This window comes from Castanea sativa, chromosome 3, assembly GCF_040712315.1.
Source record: "Castanea sativa cultivar Marrone di Chiusa Pesio chromosome 3, ASM4071231v1".
Classification (NCBI taxonomy): Eukaryota; Viridiplantae; Streptophyta; class Magnoliopsida; order Fagales; family Fagaceae; genus Castanea; species Castanea sativa.
In genome coordinates this window covers 9,128,550-9,152,441 of record NC_134015.1, presented here as the reverse complement: position 1 = coordinate 9,152,441, position 23,892 = coordinate 9,128,550, and the positions used below count along the sequence as shown (strand labels likewise).

At 33.7% G+C, this 23,892-nt stretch overlaps 2 protein-coding genes and 2 long non-coding RNA genes across 7 annotated transcripts; all 4 read right to left on the bottom strand.

The window, feature by feature from the left end:
• Positions 1 to 6,530, bottom strand: LOC142626936 (cysteine-tryptophan domain-containing zinc finger protein 7-like). 3 transcript variants are annotated; one of them, XM_075800671.1, is made up of 9 exons: positions 5,819 to 6,530; positions 3,821 to 3,893; positions 3,598 to 3,713; positions 3,160 to 3,519; positions 1,872 to 3,057; positions 1,299 to 1,374; positions 1,108 to 1,205; positions 627 to 713; positions 1 to 202 (listed from the first exon to the last, which is right to left on the bottom strand). In XM_075800671.1, the coding sequence occupies exons 1-5, from the start codon at positions 5,912 to 5,914 to the stop codon at positions 2,371 to 2,373; spliced, it is 1,332 nt and encodes a 443-aa protein (XP_075656786.1). In that variant the 5' UTR covers positions 5,915 to 6,530; the 3' UTR covers positions 1 to 202; positions 627 to 713; positions 1,108 to 1,205; positions 1,299 to 1,374; positions 1,872 to 2,370. The 3 variants fall into 3 exon arrangements, with proteins under 3 accessions (XP_075656786.1, XP_075656787.1, XP_075656785.1); XM_075800672.1 differs by having other exon boundaries at positions 1,115 to 1,205; XM_075800670.1 differs by having other exon boundaries at positions 1,120 to 1,205.
• A 5,331-nt stretch (positions 6,531 to 11,861) lies between these two features.
• LOC142626744 (uncharacterized) lies at positions 11,862 to 12,381 on the bottom strand. Its single transcript, XR_012842632.1, has 2 exons — positions 12,274 to 12,381; positions 11,862 to 12,146 (listed from the first exon to the last, which is right to left on the bottom strand). It is a non-coding gene; the product is annotated as an uncharacterized LOC142626744 (long non-coding RNA).
• A 1,697-nt stretch (positions 12,382 to 14,078) lies between these two features.
• On the bottom strand, positions 14,079 to 18,971 carry LOC142627605 (uncharacterized). Of its 2 annotated transcripts, none has more exons than XR_012842891.1 (3): positions 18,845 to 18,971; positions 17,519 to 17,593; positions 14,079 to 14,174 (listed from the first exon to the last, which is right to left on the bottom strand). It is a non-coding gene; the product is annotated as an uncharacterized LOC142627605 (long non-coding RNA). The 2 variants fall into 2 exon arrangements; XR_012842892.1 differs by lacking the exon at positions 18,845 to 18,971 and adding an exon at positions 17,757 to 17,858.
• A 1,891-nt stretch (positions 18,972 to 20,862) lies between these two features.
• LOC142628459 (uncharacterized) lies at positions 20,863 to 22,593 on the bottom strand. Its single transcript, XM_075802559.1, has one exon. It carries the CDS (start codon positions 22,591 to 22,593, stop codon positions 21,007 to 21,009), a length of 1,587 nt encoding a protein of 528 aa, XP_075658674.1. The 3' UTR covers positions 20,863 to 21,006.
• Positions 22,594 to 23,892: the final 1,299 nt, after the last annotated feature.

The following is a 23,892-nucleotide window of genomic DNA, read 5'->3' as shown; positions in this document are numbered from 1 at the left end:
TGGCACGTTAATCCTATCACTTCCAGCATAGATTACGCATCATTAATTTGCTTACAAAAATCAGTGTATTTGTGTTGCTTGTTCCACTAACACCTCCTAATTACAAAAAGATGAGCTTTCACCATTGCATGGGCCATTGTTTTGACTGTGACACAGAACTTCCCACTTCAAGTCTCATGTCAGCATATTTTGATAGAAAATCCTACAGAAATAGCCATAAATCAGAAGAACATTTGTGTGTGTGGGAGAGAGAGAGTATAAAACTTCCTGTCCATAAATAAATACAACACTAAGACATGCATTAAATGAACTGACGATCAAAATTTGGAAAGAAATGAGTGTCTGGCTCTTATGTGTTTGAAAGAAAGTGAATTGACATTCTACTGGATCAATACAGATATCATTTTTAAATAGAAAAGAAAAAATACAGACAATGAAGAAGGATAAAACAGCAAACACTGAAGCCATTATACGTGTTCTACCAAAAACATGGTGGTGACAGATTGCAGCCCAATAATATGAAGAAACTATGACAAAACTGTCACACAGTGGAAGTTACTTTGTAGGAGAAACCAATCTCAAACCTAAATTTCCCAGAGGCAAGTAAACAAACTAATGAAGAATACCTGATAAGTTGCTGTGTCACGGTTCTCAGTCTTTTGTTTTTCAATCAATACTTGTGCAGTTTCACCCATCAACTTCCATTTCACAATCTGCAAGAGATACCAGAGAGAGCAGAACATCAATGGACCAGTTTGTTCAGGAGAAAGACCATTCTCTTTGTAATAAGAACCAGATTTCAGATCCCAGTATTAGTGTGAACAGATTTATCCTTTCCAGTTACCTACGCACAATGCTGAAAAGCTCAAAATAAAGAAGCAGTGCGTACCCAGTGTATAGAATTTGGCAGGAAAGAGTGGATATAAATGTGAACTTTTGAGAAAAAAATAATTCCAAAACTATAAAACCAAAAAGTCTTCTAGGAGGAAATAAATCTTACAATGTGCTAGCTTTTGTAATCTTTTTCTAGGAATGCAATGGCTAATTCAAGTTATAACTGTAAAGACCAATTCTGAAAGCATGGAAAACTCAACCCGGTTAGAAGACCTTTCACCTTACATGTTTGAAAATGGACCAGCTTCCATAGCAAATTAATCATCAAACATAGAGTTGCTTCAACTTATTTACTTTGCTGAGTTCTTCACCTTCATGTAAGATCAATTTAAAGCACTGTCAGGAAGCCCAATGATCAACGACTATGCATTGGTGGTAAAAAATTAATAAAACGATAGAAATACCTCAAGTAAATTATGTAGAGGCCTGCTGTAAGTACTGAAAAGCTCTTTCTTTCTCTTGAATCAATAACCACGCAACCTGGATCATTCAGAAAAAGTAAGCCCACATTTTTCACTTTGTATTAAATATATTAACTTTTCAAGCTGCTACCGTCGATAAAGAACAACCTTTCGAATGTACTCTGCATATGATATGCAGCAAAGCAACTCCGACACTAATTTGGAGTAGTAACCAATTCGTAAAATTAATATAGCATGTCAACATACAAGGGAAATTGCAGCATCTTTAAAGCTACCATTCAACTTACTGCATACCTGATACTCAAAATGAAAGTAAAACTTAGCTTAGCCTATGGGTTGTCTACAAGCCTTAACCAGAAAAGGAAGGTGATAACAAACAAAAAAGATACAAAAGAACCATGCGAAATCAAGGAAGCTATTTTACACATAAAAGAGTATGCTTACAAGATCATGGAAGCAAAGCATTGCAAGATCATTGAGTGATGGAATGCTTCTTCTACCAACAAAGTGATGATCAAGGTACATAAAAAATCCTGAAAAACACTTTGTCATCACCTTAGATATGTTGCTGATTGCATGGTATCCTTTCCCGGATAGTTCTTTGACTGATTTTTTCCCAGACACTTCAAGCTTAGAGTCCTTTGCCTGATCGGTACCTGAACCGTCCCTTGATTTGCTGCTGGATGCAAGGAATTTTTTCTCAAAAACCTCTAGTTTAGAGTCCCTTCCCTGATCTTTGAGAGGATTCCTTGATGTATCACTTACACATTCTTTCTTAACTAGTTTTTTGTTAGACATGCTATCACTATGGCTATCTTTTGCCTTCTCCAAATCCTTGTGTAATTTTTCATCTCCTTTACTTTTGGATGGAAAGCCACTTTTGAAAGTGACATTATCTTTTGATGCGGAAGAAAAACTAACCTTCAAGTTCACTTTTGACTTCCTGGTAGCTGAGCTATCGTGATTTTGGATTTCCTTAGACTTCTTTTGTCCCCCAGCTGATTCCTTCCCGTGAGATATATTCACTCCATCCTGTTGGTGGGTGGCTTTGCTCTCACAATTCCTCTTTTATGGGAGCTGCTGTTCCCCAATCACAAACTTTGCTTCCCTTTGGCATGTCACAATTCCGTTCAAACAAATTACAACTTCTATCATCTTTGGTTCTGCCATCTTTTCTTATATCATAGACTACATTTTTATCTTTCTGGATCATTTCTGCCAAACCATTCTTTGTATTCTGCTCATCACCACTCCTGGAAGCTATTGACCCCAAAGTTTCCTCTTTTACCAAGTGTGAGGAGAAATTTTTTTCCTTTGCCTTACCCATATTGGGTTCAGATGCAGCCATAGCAATACCATTTCCCAAGCCACCACCATTAGTATGTTTACTAGATTTAGGTGGAAGCTTCAAGATATCAGATGCAATCTCCTTGCTCACTGAGATCTTAATTTTTTCTTCATTCTTCAAACCAGCATTAACAGGATTAACAGGATCCTCAAAATTCCCATTCTTTGATTCAACAAACCTCTCATTTTTATCCCCAAAATTCTTTTTCTTCTCTCTGAGCACCTTTTTACAATGCATTTTTGAAGCAAACTCATTTTCAAAGACAGCATCCATCTCTTTAAAAGGTGGAGATCTACTTCCATCTAAGAGATTTTTTTCTTCCAATGGGCAAACCAAATTATCATGAAGAGGCGACAATAGCACGCCATTTGGAATAGGAAAAGAAGTCAAGATCTGCTTCATCACATTGGCATGGCCAAAAACATAATTGAATTATATGAACATCTGCCTGAAGAAACACATGAAGAGATAACAAAATGGTGAAAAAAGGTTCACCTTAATAATGCAGGAGGGAGATTCACTCTGTTTACTATGAGAATCTGGAGAGTTCCCTTCCCACTCTGTATGGCTGCCATCTGATGATGAGGATGGAGACATGTCAAGACCAAGATTGCTGTAGGTTGCAGCACTCTTTTCAGTTAAAATGTTGTCTGACCCCACCTTGATCCGGAACTTCAGTGTTTTTTTATCAGACTGATTGGTTGACAGTTTGAGAGGTTTGTGATTTGAAATATAATTCCTTGAATTACAAACTTTGGACAAACTATCCACAGAAGAATTCCTTAGTTCAGGTAGTGCACGATAAGTTGAAGCAAGTTCAGGTCTCATGATAACTTTTGAATTCTGTGGGGCACCCTGCATGATCATATTAAGCAAAGAACTCAAGCGTCTAGAATAGTAAGAAAAATATAAAGGAAGAAACCAACCATATACCTCTAAGGGCTGATCATGAGAATGATTGTTTTGAGCTTGTTGTGAAGCCTTTGAGCAAGTAGAAGGAGACCACTGATACGTAGGTAAAAATGAACCATATCCACCAAATCTTGCCCCTGTCAATCAGTTGTCCCCATTATCATCATTTTGAACAATGATGATACTAAATTTAATCATAACATTGTATCTTAACAGATGAACATCTCCTTAATTCATCACTTACCCAAGTTTTCTGCAGAAAGTCCACCCTCAAACTCTTTCTGATGATGTCCCAAAACACCTTGAATCCTCTTATCCTACCAAAAAAAAAAAAAAATCAGAACCAAACCTTAATATTACTTGAAATATATTGCATAAAAAATGTCACATCAAGAAAGAGGCCAATTACAAGAACCACCATGGCATAAAATGTGGTGAAGCCTTAGAGTTATAGAAAAGCAAGTCCAGTACAAAAACCAATGAGATTGTACATTAGACATTATAGTTGGAACTGAATTTTTTTTTTTGATAAGCAACGTAAGAATATTATCAATAAAACAAAAAGTGTCAAACCGAGTACATTGGGGATGATAATTGGAACTGAAATTATTTATGCTTCAAATTAATCACTTTTGAATGAAAGTTTTGACATAAGGTGCATCATAAATGGTCAGGAGCTAGTATTATGTTGTTACACTTACAAGTTAAAATGTAAAGAACCACGATGTGGTTTCTATTATTTAAGAACTTTTTTATATCATATATTGGCACTTCAATATGGAATATGTTCAGAAAGTACAAAAGAACTATCAGGTTGACAATCAAAATCAGAGAAAGGAGCAACTGAATGCAATCTATGGAACTGATGTTCTTGCAGCATATTTGATGAGTGAATAAGTTCAGATGGAGATTTAATTGCAGTTGACTACCAGATATAGAGGAAACAGTTAAACCAACAAATGATGTTCCCTATGCATGTGGAAGCTCTTCCAGTTTTCATTGTGTCTCTTTATGATTTAATTCACACCCAAAACACCTACATTCCCCATGCAGCAAATACAACCACAGCCTAACTTGAAACATAGTGATCTACATTCTATGCCACAAGTTTTAGGTTTGGTAACCTAGGCTCTCACCACCAAACCCATATCAAATATCTCTGTTGGGAATCTAGCCTTGTGGCACCCCCTACCATTTAAAGACTGTTCAAAGTAAATATCTCTTTCCTTCTTCTGGAATCTCGTCAGCGTGTGACAATTAGGAAATTATGGCTATTCCATCCTCAACATGATAATTTGTGACAGCAAACATATCTTTTGATATTTTATATTTGGAGGTATAAATCCAAACGGTTCGGACATAGCCTTAGTTAACTTTTTGATAGAAATTAACAGAAGCAACCTCATTCAAGCTTGAGATGATGATCAGCCTTTGACTATCCAAGCAAGTAAGAAGTCCCAGAAGAAGCAATATCCAATATAGATGGGATGTAGTATCCCATTATCTCAAAGTCCAGCAAAATCGCATCAATTGAACTATTAATCAAGCCAAAAAATTTTGTAAATCACTTGAGGCATCTAATGAAGAGCAGCATTGGTATGAACTGTAAAACCACATGACCAACAATGTCTCTAGACACAAACAGAAATAATAGAAAACATGATATATTCCCATGAGTTAGTTGTATTCTATTACACAACTAATTTATAAATGCTTTTGCTAGCTGAGAAGATGCAGGAAAATAGAAAAGAAAGAAATAAAACATACAAATCTTTTCAATTGATAAACTACACATCAACAGTAATAATCCTTGAAACAATTCCTTGATTTAGCCTAGTCTCATAATCATCTATTATCCATTAAAGAAACATCCTCCTAATTCAACAATTTGTTGACATGAGTCTTTTGTATAATGAAAAATCAATACATGAACAACGAAAACCAAACATTTTCCTTAGTTATCTCAGCAAACAAATAAAAGGAAATAAAATTCCAGTGCATGTGGGCATTTAAGCGATCCATCAGAATTCTCAAAACCACCCAACCATCAATTTCTAGTTCACACTCCAGCTCTATTTTTATTTTTATTTTTATTTTCATTCTTTGTTTAGGACTTTAGCTCAAGCTTACAAGTGCAGCCAATGATAACAACATCCAAACACAAATTCTCAAAAAGCAACCAAATTTGCATTGATCACACCATAAAAGGATCAACATAAAACATCAATAAAAGAACCCTTACAATGTAAGAGAAAGCAACATCAATATCGATGTTTTGATCATTGTCTATGTAAGAAGAACAACAAGCCGCTCCCTCTTCAAGCTCAGTCTTCCCCATCTTCACTACCACCAATGGAAAACCCTTAACACTAACCTAATTTAAACTACAATAACCAAATATTTCACTTGCCCTCAACTGAATTATGATCAAGGCCACAAAATATCAAAAACCCACTTCAGAAAATCCAAAACCCAGTAAAACCCAATAATCAAAACCCCTTAAAATCACCAAATTCAGTTCTTGGTCATCCAAAAAAAAAAAACTCCAAAAAATATCATATGCCCTGAAATAATAGTTGATCAAGACCAAAAAATATCAAAAACCCACATCCCAAAATCCCTGAAAATCACCAAATTCAGTTCTTGATCATCCAAAATTTCCTCCAAACTATCAGAGGCACTGAATTGATATTTGATCAAAACCACAAAATATCAGAAAACCCCGCTCCGGAAATCCAAAACCCAGAAAAACACATGAAGCAAATCCCTCAGAATCACCATTCTTGGACCTTATTCAACTTGCCCAATCAAAACCCACCTTTCAGATACTTTTCCAAATATACACAAAATCCCAAAACACGTTTCGTAAAAGCACTTTAATACGCAATCTCTGTACACGGCCAAGCATTTAATACGTCAGTGAAAAAAAAGGTTCTCTATAATGCGGTGCTTATAAAAGTTAAAACTGACTGGGAGGGATTTTTTTTTTTGAGGTTTTGTTTTTGCTTTTGGAAAACAGAGAAAGTGTTTTCTGTATTTTCTTGTTTTTTGTTCATTCAAGTGAAGAAATTGGCTTACCTACCTCATTGACAAAGTCGCAAAATTGGGTTACAGCTTACAAGTATTTTATTTTTTATTTTTGTTTTTGCTAATTAAGTTAAAATTACTTTAAAATTCCTTTATTACTTGAAAAGGAAAATTTTAAATCCCAAAAGAAAATATAAAAGATTTTGTATAATAAATTATAATAAATATTGGAATGATATATAATAAAAAAATACAAAATGAAAATGTGGGCAAAGTGTGTGTGCATGTGTGTGTGTGTGTTTTTTTTTTTAACTTTCATATAATCATAAAACTCGCATGTTAATGTAGCCCTACAATGAATGGTGTAGTTGTGTATTTATTAACATCTTTATGATAGTTAAATTTTTTTTTCCTTATAATAAATGGAAATCTTTTTTAGGAATGAAGGAATGCTTATTATTATTTTATTTATATGAACTATTGAAATTAATTTACTAGTAATTGGTATGAAGAATTAGTCATAATGTAATTTTGGAAAATATGTTGAAATATATAATTTAGCTTTTGGAACTGTTTTGTAGTAAAAAATATCAATGAATTGACGATTTTTTTTTTAAAAGGTTGTGTTTTTACTTTTGGAAAACGGATAAAGTATTTTCTATGTTTTCTTGCTTTTTGTTCATTCAAAATTTTTTTTTTTTGTGTGAAAAACATAATAAAATATAGGAATGATAAATAATAATAAAAAATAAAAAGTGGGTAAATTGATTTTTTCCCTTTATATTTTTATATATATTACAGCTATGAGATAAAACTCCCATGAATGGTGTAATTGTGTATTTATTAACTTTAATATTTTATTATTCCTTATAGCAAATGGAAATGGGAAATCTTCTATAGGAAAGAATTAGTCGATGCAAAGTCAGAAGGCTATTGACATTATTTTTTTAGTACTTCGTAGGGAAAATTTCATAATATGATTTTTAAAAATTGTAATATTTTTAAAAACATAGAGGGAAACATAAAAAGACCAATAAACATAGGAGGTTTGTGGGTACAAAGAAAACTTTCGCTCTGTTTGTTTTAGCATCAACATTTTCTGGAAAATGGTTCATTTTTCAAAGTGCATTTTCTAGAAAACTATATCATTTTCCAGTGTTTGGTAACAACCTTAAAAATGAGCTTAAGAATGTTTTCCGGAGTTTGGTATGCAAATTTTTATTTTTATTTTTTATATTTCTTGTGTAATTTAAAACATGTGTATTATGTAAACCAACTAATGTAATAAATATAAATAGTAATAATAAACCAAGAATAAATTTGGTTTTCATACTAAAATTTTGATAATAGATACAATCAAAATTAGTTGTTAAATTTTCATGATCTTTACCACTCATTTTGCTCATATATATGGACAGAAACGTCCACACACACACACACACATATATCAATCATTTGTCTATATACATAGAATTGACAGGGGAATACATCTTTAATTAGTACAAATAACAATAATTTTTAATTGTTTACTCTTTTTGTTGCTACACTAATTGTCTACTATGATCAACCACAAGTCTTTAAGATTACTCAAAATTATGTATTCATATAATATATCTACATAATATATCATCACTACATAGTATCTGCATAATGTATCTATCAACGAAAAAGATTATCCTATGTAAAAGCAATTTAGAGCCATATAGGCACTGTGTTTAAAATTTTTGTCTTTTACTTCATTCATTCATTTTTATTTTTTTAGCACTTTTATGTGCAAAAAAAACTTCTACTTGGAATCCATCAAACCAAAAATTTCTTAGAGAAAAAATAAAATCAAGTTTGAAATTCAAAGTAAAGAATTGGAATTTTGGTAGAGATGAATGAAATAATTACCGCTGCAAATATGTTTACTTTTGCAAGTTGGCAAAGGGGAATGAAATAATTATTGAACAATGAGGGAAAAAAAATCTACTTAGAGAATTGTGTTATAAAGGGGAAAAGAAATATGGAGAGAGAGTGAGGGAGAGAGATCTATGGAAGAGGAAAGATTAGAGTTAGTAACAGTGAAGGTGTGAGGAAAGAAAAAGAAAAAGGAAGAGAGAAAGAGTGAGAGTGTATTGTGAGAGAGAGATTGCTTTCCAATTTTTTTTTTTTTTTTTGGAAAACAACCTATAAAAAACAAGCCTTATTTTTATTAAGATTTTCCATTGACTAAAGATAGTTTTTCGTTGACCAATTTTTTTTTATGCTACCAAATACTGAAAAATGTGAAAAACTATTTTCACAGAAAGTTTTTCAACAAAACAAACAGAGCGTTTTATACTAAAAAGATTCTAGAGTTTTCAAGAATAATTGAAAACTTTTGTTCCCATGTTGTTTTCTTTGTAATTCTTGAGTTGCAAAGAAAATTTTAAAAAGTGAAAGTCTAATAATTAAGAGGATCATTTTTTTTAATATATAGATAAAATTTTAAATTATGATGTATGTTCTATGAATATTGTATTTTATCATAGATCAAAACACCAATTAGATTTTTTTTTATTTTTTAGAGAGAGTTTCAATCTATGGCGTTCACTCCTGATGAGATAGCTTTTTATCATCAGACCAAGACACTCATCGATTTTTAATGTAGGTTGAGATTGAATCTCAAATTTCTTATTTAACCATCAAAGATTTTTTTACTAGTTGAGTTAACTGAAACCCACACAAATTAAATTTTAGTATATGTAAGGTTTGACTCCAAATCTCTTATTTAAAGATACAAAATTTTACATTTTTTTATTGATTTTTTTTTTCAATTAAACTATCTGAAACTCATGCTTTTTTTTGTTTTTTTTGAGCAGTGAAACTCATGCTTTGTTGATTGTGAGGACAAAGTGTTGGTCCATTTGCCAATGGATAACGGAATTGAAATGTGTCTAGCTGAAGGAGGTTTGTTTTTTGTATTTAATGAATAAAAAGAGTATCACAGTGGGTACAATACATTCATTGAAAGTTGAAACGCCATTACACAAATTATTTAACTCTTATCAAGCATCATGTGAAATTATACAAAGGCTCATGCCATCAAACCAAAATTCGTAGTGGTAATAAAGAAGGGTTGCTTAGCAGCGGAGGAAAGTGCCTATTCTTGAGTTCCATAATGTTTCTTTTTCCTATATTTAATTAGACATTGCAAGAGAGTTGCTCATGCTTTGCTTTGGCAAGGACATCACAATATAAGGAGGGCTCCATCCAGGTTTTGCTTGAGGGTTGCCCTCATAATCTGATTTACATTCTCAATAAATTGAATGTCATTTGCTATAAAAGAGAAAAAAGAATTTTGTTTTGTAATAACGACACAATCTCAAAGGAGTTGCAACTCCTAAACCTCAAAATGATTTACAAGTGCACAGGATTAGAAGCACAATTTAGTTGATAAATCACTCTTAAAAAGAGTTACCACTCTACCTTTATAACATGGAGTTTTTATTTTATTTTATTGTTATTAAAGTAATGTTATTTTAAAAGAATATATATTTTTAAATAATTTTATTTGAGTTTATTTCATAAACTAATACCGTTCATATGATATGTGGCGTTCATAATTTAAAATAATATTGAAATCCGAATATTTGAATTTTATTTAGTACACATAATTCATTTATTTATATATTAATAGCAACAAGATATATATATATATATATATATATATATATATATATATATATATATATATTATAACTTTACATTTTTTTAAAGAAAATATTGAATGTTTAGGCATTATCTTAGAAATTAGCTTCTATTTTTTCCAACTCATGAAAAATTCTTGGTAAGGTTATCAATATTTTATTTTTTTTGATAGTATGATAGTTGGGTCTGATTGGGGCCTTGGAGTAGGGAGATTTAAACATTGGATGCATTAATTGGAAAGACTAGCTAGGAGATGCTAACTGGTTGAGTTACAAGGCTTTGGGCAAGAATATTAGTTACTTGAGTAGAATAACTCATTTATTATTCCATTTTGGTAAAAAAGAAAAAGAAGAAGAATCTTATTTAACTATTTATATACTTAGTTTATTTATTTCATACGTAAACTTTGTTATTGTGATAAAATTGAATTCATTATAAAAATCTATTGAAAACTTGAAAATGTAAAATTATTTTTTTGGACTATGATATTATCAATAAGTTTTTCATTGAAGTTTGTATTTCAATTCATTCACAAAAAACAAAAAGTTTTGTATTTCAATTAACGATAATTAAATTTTAAATTAAAAAAAAATTGGAATAAGATTCACTCCCATTAAAATTCTTCTGGTTTTTAATTAGGTGTGAGACACATGGCATTTATTTGAATTTGTGTGATCAATAAAAATTGTACTATTTAAATAGGAAGAGATCTTATCCTAGTCTAAATTAGAATAGATTGGCTTAATTGAAGGAATCCCTTAAGGGTCCCAAAAATTAAGGGTAGGGATTCGAACTCAATATCGCATAAATTTCATGAGGCATTTAGAACTACTATACAACTACCAAGGCTTTCTGAGGTTGGGTCTTGATATGATGGTAAGGGTCCTCCATCAAAAACAAAAAGTACCAGCTTTGAGTTTGTGAATTAGCCTCTCCAAAAAAGATTAGGAGTAACATTGTCTATCATAACCTTTCATAGATTTTACAAAAATGGGAGGTTTTTTTTTTTTTTTTGTTATCAGGTACTACTTTTTTTTTTTTATTTTATAGATATAAGCGTGTTAAATATGAAATCAACAAAGTGGATAAATATAAATTAGGCTATTTGTCAGCAAGTAGATTACTAAAGCTGCTTGAATTATTTTATTTTTTTAAACTCAATATGAATTTTAAAGAGTTACTGGGTCAATTACTATTGGTGTTCAAATGAAGTCATTGCAATATAATTATAGTATATAATAATGTAATCTTAGTGTAAATTATATTGATTTATATCGATTTATGTCACATTCATAATTTACTTTTGAGTCGTTAAGACTTAAAAGCCTTATACCATTAACCGGTAACCTTTATGAAGAAATTTTAGTGACATTAGTAAGCAAAAATGACTGGTAATGCAATGGAGTATATTAAAAAAAGAAAAAAAGAAAAAAAAAAAAGAAGAAGAAAAAGAGACTGGTAATTCAATGGAGACTACCCGTACATGGCTGATTTGAGATACCTGTCATAGGAGATACTTTCCTATTGACCAGAAAATACTACATGCAATGATAGAAAGTTTGTTCAATCCAAGCCATCCAAAAATAAAAATAAGAAGTCTTATAACAGTCCACTCTAGCTGCCCAATGGAAATCAAACCATGGTTTTATCATAAACATGATTGCCATTTTATTTAGTGACTCCAGTCTTGGTGACAAGTTTGTGCATTCAAATGCTATATAAAGCATAGAATATCTTGAATGTTAATCTACCAGGTTAGAGCTAAGATAAACTAAGGAGGTGAGACAGACTCAAAATTCACTGAGTTGTTTTCCTGCATCAATAATTGTCGGCCTATCTTCTGCTGTATCAGAGATGCAACGCAAGGCAATCTGTGCAAAAGCAAGAAAATGTTCCTGATTAATTCCTTCTTTTAGTAACATAGAATCTATGATTTCAATCAACCAATTTTGTTCATCATATGGGTCCACCAACATTGGTAGAAAGGAGGGACTATACCTGTACTGTGGAGTATTCAACATCCATCCAGCCAAAAGCAAAAGTAGGAGCACACCATAAATATAAACACCAACCTTCTCAGTTATATAGCCTGTAGCAATATATTCAGTGCACCACACCCCATTCTCTCACGTATGGCATCAAATACATGCAGTTCACCTTTAGGTTTAGATAAGAGTGAGAAATCAATCAGTTTGGCTACATTTTTCTTGTCTAATATAATGATGGCTGACCTAATATCTCTATGGATAACAGACTTAAAATGAAGTATGAAGATATGCAATGGCATTAACTATGTCCTGCATTTCCATTTTAAGGGCTCAAAATGGATTGTCCCAACATAATTGAAGGGAATTTTATCCTTGACAAATTCATACACTGGAGTTGGATATTTGGTCTCTAAGTAGCGTCTTAAGAGTTTTAGAACATTTTGGTGGACACTCATTTGCGATCCCACCAGAATGTCTTTAATAATGCCAAGCGTAACTTCTTCCATAACAATAAATCCTTTTTCTTCTGTGTAGTACTTTTTAACTGAAGTAAGCGGCCTACTAGAGAACCCTTGAATAACTTAAAATCACTATCCTGCAAAATACATTGATGCTGGTCATAGTTTGTTGCTCTTTTGAGCTCCTCAGTAGAGAAGACACGGATAGAATTGCTTTTCCCATTGCAAAAGGCAATTAGCTCCTATAATAGTAGTCTTCCATTCTTCATAAGAGATGTCTCCTATTTTGCTTTCCTCTTCATTTTCAAACACAAATTCATCTTGTCCACCAAACCTTTAGATTACAGATAGAAATATTAATATACACATAATATGTTAAGACATGAAGAGGCTATAATATTGCTGTAAACCAAGATGCTTGGAGGCCATTGATCAATCTTTTTGCTTAGAGATCAAGGGTCATGAACAATTTAGAGTTTGAAATTGGTTGTACTCTACCACAATGTAAAAAATGAATCACTAGAATTTGAAACATATTACACTATAAGAAATCAAACATGTTCTATGACCATTCTCATAACTCATGATTTACATCTTTGAGCAATTTGGAAGTGTACGAGAGTTTAGACCAATCAGGTCATCATGGTTTATTTGTTCAATCAACAAATGTTTTGTACCTCAAGAAATTTTCCATGGACACCTTGTCCATTGAATTCTTAAGTCTTTTAAAGCATTATATATGTCAGAGCTTGGTTTCTTGCTATAATCATATAGAAAACATTTGTTGAATTATTTCAAAATCCAATCAGCTTATAGTCATCTATAAAGAAAAAAGAAAACTGAGACAGGGGGTTTAAGTACATCAGCCTATAGTCATATTAGGTTTTTTGAAATATTTATATAATAATTATTTAACTTAAATATTAAACAAAAGTGATAATTTGAGATATGAATCTGTGAGTTTTGACTTTTGAAGTTGAAATATGAACCTAGATCCACCTCAAACAATACTTTTTAGCAGCAAATCAATAGGACTAGGAACACAAATATTAAATTAGCATGATCCAAGAACATAAATCTCAAAATATCATGATCTATTAACAGAAATCTTGAAACTCAATACAGCTTCATAGGCATGGCGGCAAAAAAAAATATTGTAAACTAAGTAAGGGTTTCATAGAGAATGTACCTTATTCTACCCAGAGAAAGAGATGAAGCTATAACATAAGAAGCTCCAGAATTTGGTAGCTTGTGGATCTGAGCCTTACCCTTCTCCTATTGACAATAATATTCTATCATGAGCTCAATTATATAGTACATATCATAAAATATTTTCAAAGAGTCAAAGAAAGGCTTACTAATAAACTGATAATGACCAAGCAGGAAACTAGTGGGAAATTTTATCACAATGACTTGGCTGTTTTCTTGGAGTTGGAGTTTCTCTTCAACAAAACTGTGTGGCAGACCAGGTTAAGTAACAAATTCAAACAAAAAGTAAAAGAGATCAAATTAGTGGACCAACTTTCTAATCAATCTTTTAATTGGAGGTGAGGTTTTCAATGTTAGTCCTGTTTCTCTCAGTTGCATGGCTCCAACAAATAGAAATCTAATATCACAATATTTACTGCACATGATTCTTTTTAATAGCATGGAAGTGCTGGCAGTGGCAACTAATTATTACTAGTGTTGTTCATTCATGGTCAAACTTGGATAATTTAGGGTACATTTGTCCACAAAATATAAAAGCTATTAATTTAAATAGAACCCTAATAGTTTCTTTTTAGTCCTAAGAGTACAAACTACAGAACTATAAATGTAGTAAATGAAACTTTTTGGATTAAATTTTGACACTGCCAAACCACAAGTGGTAAATTGAAATTTTTTTATATTATTATTATTGTTGTTGTTGTTGTTGTTGTTATTTTGTTAATTCAGCTTATATTCATTGAAAAAAAACAGAGTACACAGGGATAAACCCCAAAACCAGAGTAGGGAAGGTACCAGCATAGGGAACCTCCCTATTACAGCAACCAAATTACAAATCAAAAAAGAAAAAGAAAAAAAGAAAGCTAGTAGCAAAGCAAAAGTGCACAAACAACACAATCGTCTAGCTACCTTTAAAGCTAAAGATAAGAAGGAGACTAAACAGCACACCTGTATAGCATCCAGCCCAGCATTTCAGTGCAGCAGCACATAGAAAGCACAATAGCACTTTGGCAACACACAGCAGACATGTAACATACCCAAAGAAATTATTCTGGATTTTTGTGAAAGCATCCTATGTGGATTATCAGAGGAAATTGGAGAGATCCTTTCCCAGTCTAAGTTGGATTTTACTAAGTGCTACTATGTCATGTTAAGATTTGAGACCTATTGGACCTCCTATTGTTTTGCTTTGCCATAACAATTGTGCTTTAGGTCTAATTGGTTGATTATTAATTCTCACCAATTTCTTCTTTGGGGCTTGGGCTGGACTGATAGATCATATTGTTGGGATTGCTAGTTTTAATATATATATATATATATATATATATATATATATATATATATATATATATATATATATATATTTATATATATATTTGGTTTTATTGGGAAGATATGCTCACTTTTTAGTGTCAAACTGGTGAATTGTACCACACCATCTCAACCAGATATAATATTGTGACATCGTAACTTGAATCAGGGAATGAGAAACCACTATGAACATAAATGCACCCCCCCATCTTCAGTTGTATTTCATAGGGCCTCTAATGTATTGGCTATTGAACTGCCAATGGAATCCAATTAAGTTTCTAACTTTTAACTGCATGTTCTATCACAATAAGGCTGCCAATTTCTACAACACCATTCTTGGTGACAATTTCATACCACCACATGCAACTTTAAAACACAAAGGTATAAGCTAACAAGAATGTAAGATAGACTGATCAATTTGCGAAAGTTGTTTTGCCACATCATCATTGTTGTTGGTAGGTAAAGTTAGAGCACGTGGGTGAGGGCATAACCGTCAATTATGAGCGAAAGGATTGAGACCCAAAGACAATACTGTGAATTTTGCAGCCCAACCGACAGATGCCGCAATCCTATGTTGGAGAATTCTTTGAGAATATTAGCAGAGGAGAGGAGGCACTTATGAAACAAACATCTTAAAATAGTTGCCTCAATTGGAGATAACAGTACTGCATCCTTTCATCGAGTTGTTATAATAGGAAATGCTAGAAACTCAATACTTTTTCTGAAGGATGATCAGGAAATAGGATAATGGATCCTCAACAAATTAAACAATCAGAATCTATTAGATAACTCTAAGGAGCATCTGCCTCAAGAAATTTGGGTAGACTTTCAACAAGTTCTCCAGTTTCAAGTTTGGAGATCCAGTAGACTATGTTTTCTTGGATGGATAGAAGGCCCCAGGCCTTGATGGGTTCACATCTTGTTTTTTCAAAAAAGCTTGGCCTGTTATTATCCATTCAGATGTAGCCCATGCCATCCAATTGATTCTCAATTCAGGTAGGTTACTTGGAGAGGTGAATGCAACAATTATTACTCTTGTCCTTAAAGTGAGCAATCCTTCAAGCATGGGGAATTATAAACCAATTCTTGTTGAAATATAATTTATAAATTCATCACACAGAACTTGATTAAAAGACTTAAATCAGGCTTGAATGATATTATTAGCCCCAACCAAACTGCCTTTGTGCCTAGCAGGAATATAGTAGAAACTGTGCTATGAGTTCATGAAATTGTTAAGAACTACCATAGAGGTGGAAATTAGGAAATCTTATGGGTCAGTGGAATGGTGGTTTATTTTTCAGTGCCTTTAGGTTGTGGCTTTTCCCTCAAGATATGCTAATTGGGTGAGGGAGTGTATTACCACCCCTATGTACCTTGTGACTGTAAATGAAGGATTGGTTGGTTTTTTTGGAGGTGCCAAGTGGATGAGAAAAAGGGATCCATTGTCCCCTTATCTGTTTGCTAGCAATGGAATTCCTATCTCAGATGCTTAAAAAAAGGATTCTTTGTTGCAAGGACTTCAAATTCCATCCCAGATGTGAGAATATGCAAATTATTAATCTTTATTTTGCAAACGATTGAATGATTTTCACAAGAGTTATCAACTCCCAATCCAGTTAGTGAAAAGTGTGGGGAAAACTTTAAAGGGATTTTTGGATTATAGATTAATACTCTAAAAGTAAGTATTTTGTGCAGGGGTATCTGCTGGTCAAAGGAACCAGAAATTTGGATGCTCTTCACTTTAAGGATGGTAATCTCTTGGTTAGAAATCTGGGTATGCCTCTAGTCCCTGACAAATTGAGGTGTCATGATTGCAAGCCCTTAATTGAGAGAACAACAAGAAGAATAAATGCTTGGACATATTAATACTTATCCTTTGCAGGCAAATTGAAGTTATTACAATTTCTACTGTGTACCATGAGAGCAAGACACATTCCCCCCATCACATTGGAATAACTGGTTGATTTAAACCACAATACAGATCTTTATAGCAATTGGGTTTTTGATCTTCTTAGAAAAAGATCTCCATATCTATGACAAAAATATGTTCTTATTAACTTTTAATGACTGCTCTGTACCAAAGTTATAACAATAGCATTAAAAAGTTGAACTTGTACTGATTGTGTACAAGCAAGAAAATAAACCAAAAAAAAAAAACACACACACACACACTACAGAGATTTAACTCGAAAAAGTGAAAAACTCCCAAAACTTGAAAATAAATAAACAACAAATAAAAGAGATTTTCTAAAGAATGTAAGTGTGTAAGAATGAAGGTACCTTAGAATAAGATGTTGAAAGCATTGCTTCTCTAAATTTCCACCCAATATATTAAAATATTGTTAATGAACCCCGCTAGAGAATAAAAGATCATCCACATCAGCACATCCGAGAAAAAAGGAAGAGATTGTAAGCCAAAAAGAGAGAAAATAGATTAAAATATGACCAAAAGGAAATTAAAATAATGAGGCAGAATGAAATTCAAAATTTGTACAAATGCATCACTTGAAAACCTCACCCTAAAGCTTGGTAACTTAGGTACAAGCAAGTGTAAGTTTTTTAGCACAATCATATGTTATTGCCTGTGCTCCAAATGAATGCCAATTGGTTCCTTAACCTTACTCCATCTCTCAAAGACTATAATTACTGGTGCAAAAATAAAATAAAGGCTCAAATTCAGATTAAACCAACACTCAGTCAAAAAATTAGAATTGCCATGGCTAATGATAAAACAGTGTCTACTAATGTCCAGATTAGTGACCTACAAGATAGCATGGCATAGGAAGCCATTACATGAAGAAGTTCAATTAAATACAAGTAATTGGGAAGAAAACAAAAGGGAGAAAGAAAGGGTCTTTACATAGATAAGTGCATCATATTGCATTATTATTTACATAGCCCTTGGTTTCTATTGGCATCCAAGAACCATCCCATTCAGTTTATTCTTTGCCATTGTGAATTCTTGCAGGTTCTGCCCCTGCTAAGATTGATTTCAACATTGTGGGTATACCACAAGACAATGACCAAGCTAGCTGTAAAATCCTACTAAAAATACACTATTTGGAAGTGTGCAGGCAAATGATGACGAATGAAGACAAGAACTACTATAAGGTGACCTTGAATTATCCAAGCTATTATAGCATTGAAACTTGAAGGAGCCAAGTAGAATTACTAAAGACAAGTTTGGATCTCGTTCTCCATTATTCTTGTGTTAATCAACACATTAATCAGATCCAGCATAAGCTTTTTCGTTTCTCTCTTCAAAGCATTCCCCTTCAAAGGATACTAATCATATTCATTCTGTCAAAGATAAACCCACCCTTCTTGTAAGTGGCAAAATCTTTGCCAGAAATGGAGAAATGGACAGTCTATGACCATCACTGTTATCCACAAACAGGGTTATAAAATGAATCATTGAGTTCATCTACTATTTCAATTTTAATCATGTTTTGGCATCTTTGGAGCTAACAAATCAATTATTAGGTGGAAAACTACAAGATTACACAAATATATGCAATTCATCATTTGCAACAATAAAAGAAATGCTGAGTTACATTTGTAACAATATTACTGAGGTCAATAGATGGGTGAAGGAGTAATTTCTACCTGGATGGTGACATCATATCTCCAATACTCCATCTTAAAAGATGGAATAGAACACGAGGAAGTGAGATTCAGACCTTTATAGATAAGGACTTCCCATACTAGCAGTGGAAGGACCACAAGGAGGTACCAAAGGCAAGGAGTAGGTCCACTGCCAAAAGAATATTAGTCACTTAAAGGAAGTAAAAAAAAAAAGACTTAATTAATTACAAATTTAGAGAAAAACCAACCTTTATATTCTTGCTGATTTGGCTACAAAGGGATTTGGTAGGATGGGACAAAGTTTGTGCGCCTATAGCCAATGGTGGCTTAAGGATAAGGAAACTCACTACCTTTAATAAGGCTTTATTGGGGAAATGGTTGTGGCGGTTTGGTAAGGAAGAGGGTCGTTTATGGAGGCGGGTAGTAGCTTCAAAATATGGGGAAGATTGGGGGGGATGGACCTCAAAGCTGGGTAGGGGAGCTCATGGGTGTGGTTTGTGGAGAAGCATCCGTATGGGTTGGGAGGATTTCAGCAAAAATTGTCAGTTTGTGGTTGGGTTGGGAAATAGGGTGAGGTTTTGGCAGGATAGGTGGTATGGGCCTAGGCTGTATGGCATTGCCATTGATAAGGAGGCTTCTGTTGAAGCTTCTTTGCATAGGCAGGGGGCGGAGGATAGAAGATTTTGGAATGTTCGGTTTAGTAGATTTTTTAATGATTGGGAGATGGATGAAGGGCTGCGGTTTCTTCGTATGTTGGGTGCTATAATCCCTCCTATGGATGTTGGAGACCGGATGAGTTGGAAATTGAAGCCTAATGGGGTTTTTGACATCCGGTCGTACTATAACAAATTAATAAATTCTCCTTCAACTATCTTTCCTTGGAAAGCTATTTGGAGAGTAAAGGCCCCTAGGCGAGTTTCTTTTTTTGTTTGGTGTGTAGCTTGGAATAAGATCCTAACGGGAGACAATCTAAGATTGAGGAGATTGGTTTTTGTGGATTGGTGCATTATGTGCCGTCATTGTGGAGAGACGGTAAATCACTTTCTTCTTCATTGTGAGGTGGCCTATCGGTTATGGAGCTTTGTTTTTATAACTTTTGGTTTGGCTTGGGTTATGCCTAGTTCGATTCCAGACTTGCTTTTTGGATGGTGGAATTGGCTGGGGAAGCATTCGTCTCAGATCTGGAATTTAGTCCCGTTGTGCATCCTTTGGTGTATTTGGAAGGAGTGGAACCGGAGGACTTTTGAGGATTTGGATAGCTCTAGTGATCAGTTGCTTGCTTCTTTTTGTGGAACTCTTTTTGATTGGTCTCGGGCGTGGGGACTCACGTCTAGTGATTCCCTCCCTTCTTTTCTTTGTTCCCTTCTCCTATTGTAATTTCTTTGTTGTTTGGTTTTCTCTCTTGTTTCTCTTTGTTTTCTTTTTCTTGTATTTCTGGGTTGCTATGTGTTTTTCAGGCATAGAGTAACCTTCGTATATATATCATTCTTACTTATAAAAAAAAAAGACTGCATGGTTGCCCTCATAGACTATTTTTAAACTTATGAGATTATGCTGCTTCTGTACCACGTAATTGAACACTTGAGGTTTATAAGACATTTTTCGATAAGGTAGGATACACCCAAACCACCACCCATAGCCCCAAAACGATCAAATCATTGGCAATTGCCCAATGTCCCAACATCCAAACAAACATACACACCAGCAACTCAGATTTTGCTCAAGACACCCAAACATACTAAAAAAAAAAAAAAAAAGAGAAAAAACTCATCTCAGGCTTATTGGTAGGTTGGTAGGTTCAATGAAAAATTTAGTAGAATTGAAATCTAACTTTAATAAATGTGACAACATGTTAATTGTTTTCGTTAGTTTGGATGTATGAAATAACGATCCTAATAAGCTTACAAGCAAAAGGAATTAAGAAAAAGAAAAAAAGTTCCCCTGTAAATTACACTAATGGATTGTTGTAATAAAACATTTGGTATCATAATAAAGAACTAAGGCTTAACCCAACTGGAAAATAAATAAATAAAAAGTAAAACCACAATTGTCCTTATTCTATACATTCATCATGTATGTTCAAATTACACTGGGCACATTGACCAAAAAACTCTATGCACTCACGACCACAACTGTCACATTTAAGGTGGTCTTTAGTTTCCTCAATGAAATTTGTATGCACTTCAAAACTTGAAAGTTGGGTATTTTCCAAGAATACATTTGGGATGTACAGGATAATCACAGTTTGCACAATAGTAGAACCAATGCTTTGGGTTGCGGTCTTCTTCACAAATATCACAATAATATTCACCGGAGTCATCTTCAGCAGTATAACAGAGAGTGAAGGGATACTCATGTTGTTTGTACCTTGCAGTTTGTGGTAGTGTAGCACATTTGAAGTCCAAAGCAAAGTCACAAGTGGTACAATGGAATATTGGGGAAATTTTAGAATCACAACAACTGCAATTATGTTTAGATTCTATGCTTGAGAGAAGAAGTCGATGCTCATGACCAGGGTGGGTAAGGATGTTTGAGATTAAACTACATGGAATATCAAGATCAAAATTGCATGTCTCACACCAATAGGTGAAGCCATTGCAAGGGCGCTTACAGGCATCACACCAAAATGTATTCTGCCAATAAGGTGACTTTGGGAAAAGGGTGAGTGTGTGTAGATGAAGTGGGTGTCTTTTTTTTCTAGGTAATCTAGCACAAGATTCATGAAGAAAGAAGCTACAATTTACACAACTATAAAAGGGAGGAGAAATGGCTTGTATGCACCCGTTGCATTTTTCATTATTTAGAACCTCATAATCCGAAAGCTTTAAGTCATGCCCATGACTGAAATGTTGGATTTCTGTAGCTATTTCAGTTCCGTCCTCCACCACTTTGATATTTTTGACTTCGTAAGCTGCCGAGTTAAAAGATTGATCGAGCTCTGGATCTTCATTCTCCTCCTCTTTAAGTTCCTGAAAATTTATGTTATCCCTGTTTCTGTAGTCCGCAGCACAATCGAGGTGAGCAACGAAATCGCATCTGGAGCAATAGTAAAACCCAAAGTTTGTGTTCACTTTTTGAGCACAAAGCTGACAAAATCGGGAGTCGGATTGATGGAGTTCAACTTCAAGAGAAGAATGGATGAGATGGAGGGGGTGCCAGTGAGCTAGAACTTGGAGTCTGCGTGGCAAAGAAGCACAAGTATTATCAACGCAATAACTACATAGGGCACACAAATTAGGTATACCCTCGACTTCTTTGCCACAAAAGTCACAAGTGAAGGACATCCACTTCCAAAAGGGGGTTAATGGGTGGTGGTGGACTTGAGAAGATTCGATGGTGGGCGGTAAGGAAGCACAAGTGGCGTGAAGGTTGAAGTCGCAGCGGTAACAGCGATAAGTGTATTGTCGGCGAGATTCATTGCAGAGTTGGCATTTGGTCTTTTGTTTGTCTTCTTCTTCATCTTCAGGATAATGTGTCTGTTCATCAAAGAGAATGAGAGGATGGATTGGGTGCAAGGGATGGTGCAACCCAAGGGGTGCTTCCGCACATGATTTATGATGTTTGTATGGCCACTGCCGTTTCCCTACATTACCAATTGACTTAGGCACAACTAGACCATATTTGCATTCTTCACAATAGTAGATAGGACCATAAACTGATTCTTGGCACCCCCAACAAGGACCTCCATCTCTGTAGTCTTGATAGAAGAGCAAGGGATGCTTTGGATGGGAAAAATGTAGAAGCTGTTGCTGCTGCTGCGGCTGCTCCATCTTCTTGTTGCATGACATAATCATCAAAATAGTGATGCGTCAGAATTGGTTTCGAATTCATCTAACAACACACCATTTTCTTTAAATTTCGATGTAAATTGACCCATTTTGGAGTTTGGATTTTAATAACAAAAACCTATTCAAAGCTTTTTTTTTTTTTTTTGCTAAATAAAGTTTCAAAGCTTTTGGTTTCAGAGCGTATGCAGAGGGATTTGTGAAGACTGAAGAGTAGTTCTATTCGGACCAGATTGTTTAAAAGGTATGGGTTTGGCCCGGGTGGGTATTTTTGTTGGGTGGGTCTTTTCAATTTTGCAATGTTAAAAGTGGAAGGCAATTTTAATAACCTACAAATTATTGACATAGACATAGGTGATTATAAATAAATAGGATTTTAATAACAAAAAGACTCAAAGCCTTTGGCATGGGTTCATACCATTACTTACAGACGGAGAGAGCATATGGAGGAGGATTTTGTGCGTGATTAGTAATAAGCAGCACATCAGGTGTTCCACTTTTTTCTTTATTTTTGATGGGAATCAGGTGTTGGACTTTGTTTTAAAGGATGGGTTTGCACGGCTGGGTTTTTTGGGGATTGAGTGGGTCTAATAAAAGTAAGTAAAGAAATTGGATTTACAATGAAATTAGGAAATTTGGACTCATTGTTTATAACTTCAAATTCTGAAGGCATGGGTTGGGCCGGGTGGGTATTTTCAATTCTATAATGTAAAAAATTGGTGGGTGGCAATGTTTAAAAGTGAAAAACTTAACACTATTGTATTCACATAGATAGGAAGTCTTTTAACTAACTTCTTAAAATTTCAAATAAATAAAATAAAATGATAATTTTTTTAATTAAAAGCAATGCACCTTAAAAATAAATATTATGTCAGTTGTTATTTTTTACTTTATTCTTTCCATTTTATGTCAATTGTCATCGTTCATGAAAATATCTAACCCAATTTTAAGTTTGTCTTTGTTCAATATATCAAGTAAAAAGTGAAGCTAAGTTTGCCTTTATATTTTATGTAGTTTATTTTTTAGGCAAGTTTTTACTTAATCCATATCAACGAATATAACTCACAACAACAAAGCTAATCCAACAAAATCTTCGGGAGAAATTTTAGCTAAAAACTTTATTTGGATATACAAGAATGAAAGAGAGAAATTGTTTAGAATTTCACATAAAGCTTACACTAACATGGTTCAATGTTACTCTAATGTTACCATTAGAAATGCAACAAGGTAATTTCTTATTTGTAATTGTATAGTTTCTACTTGAATAAAAGCTATGCCTTTTTT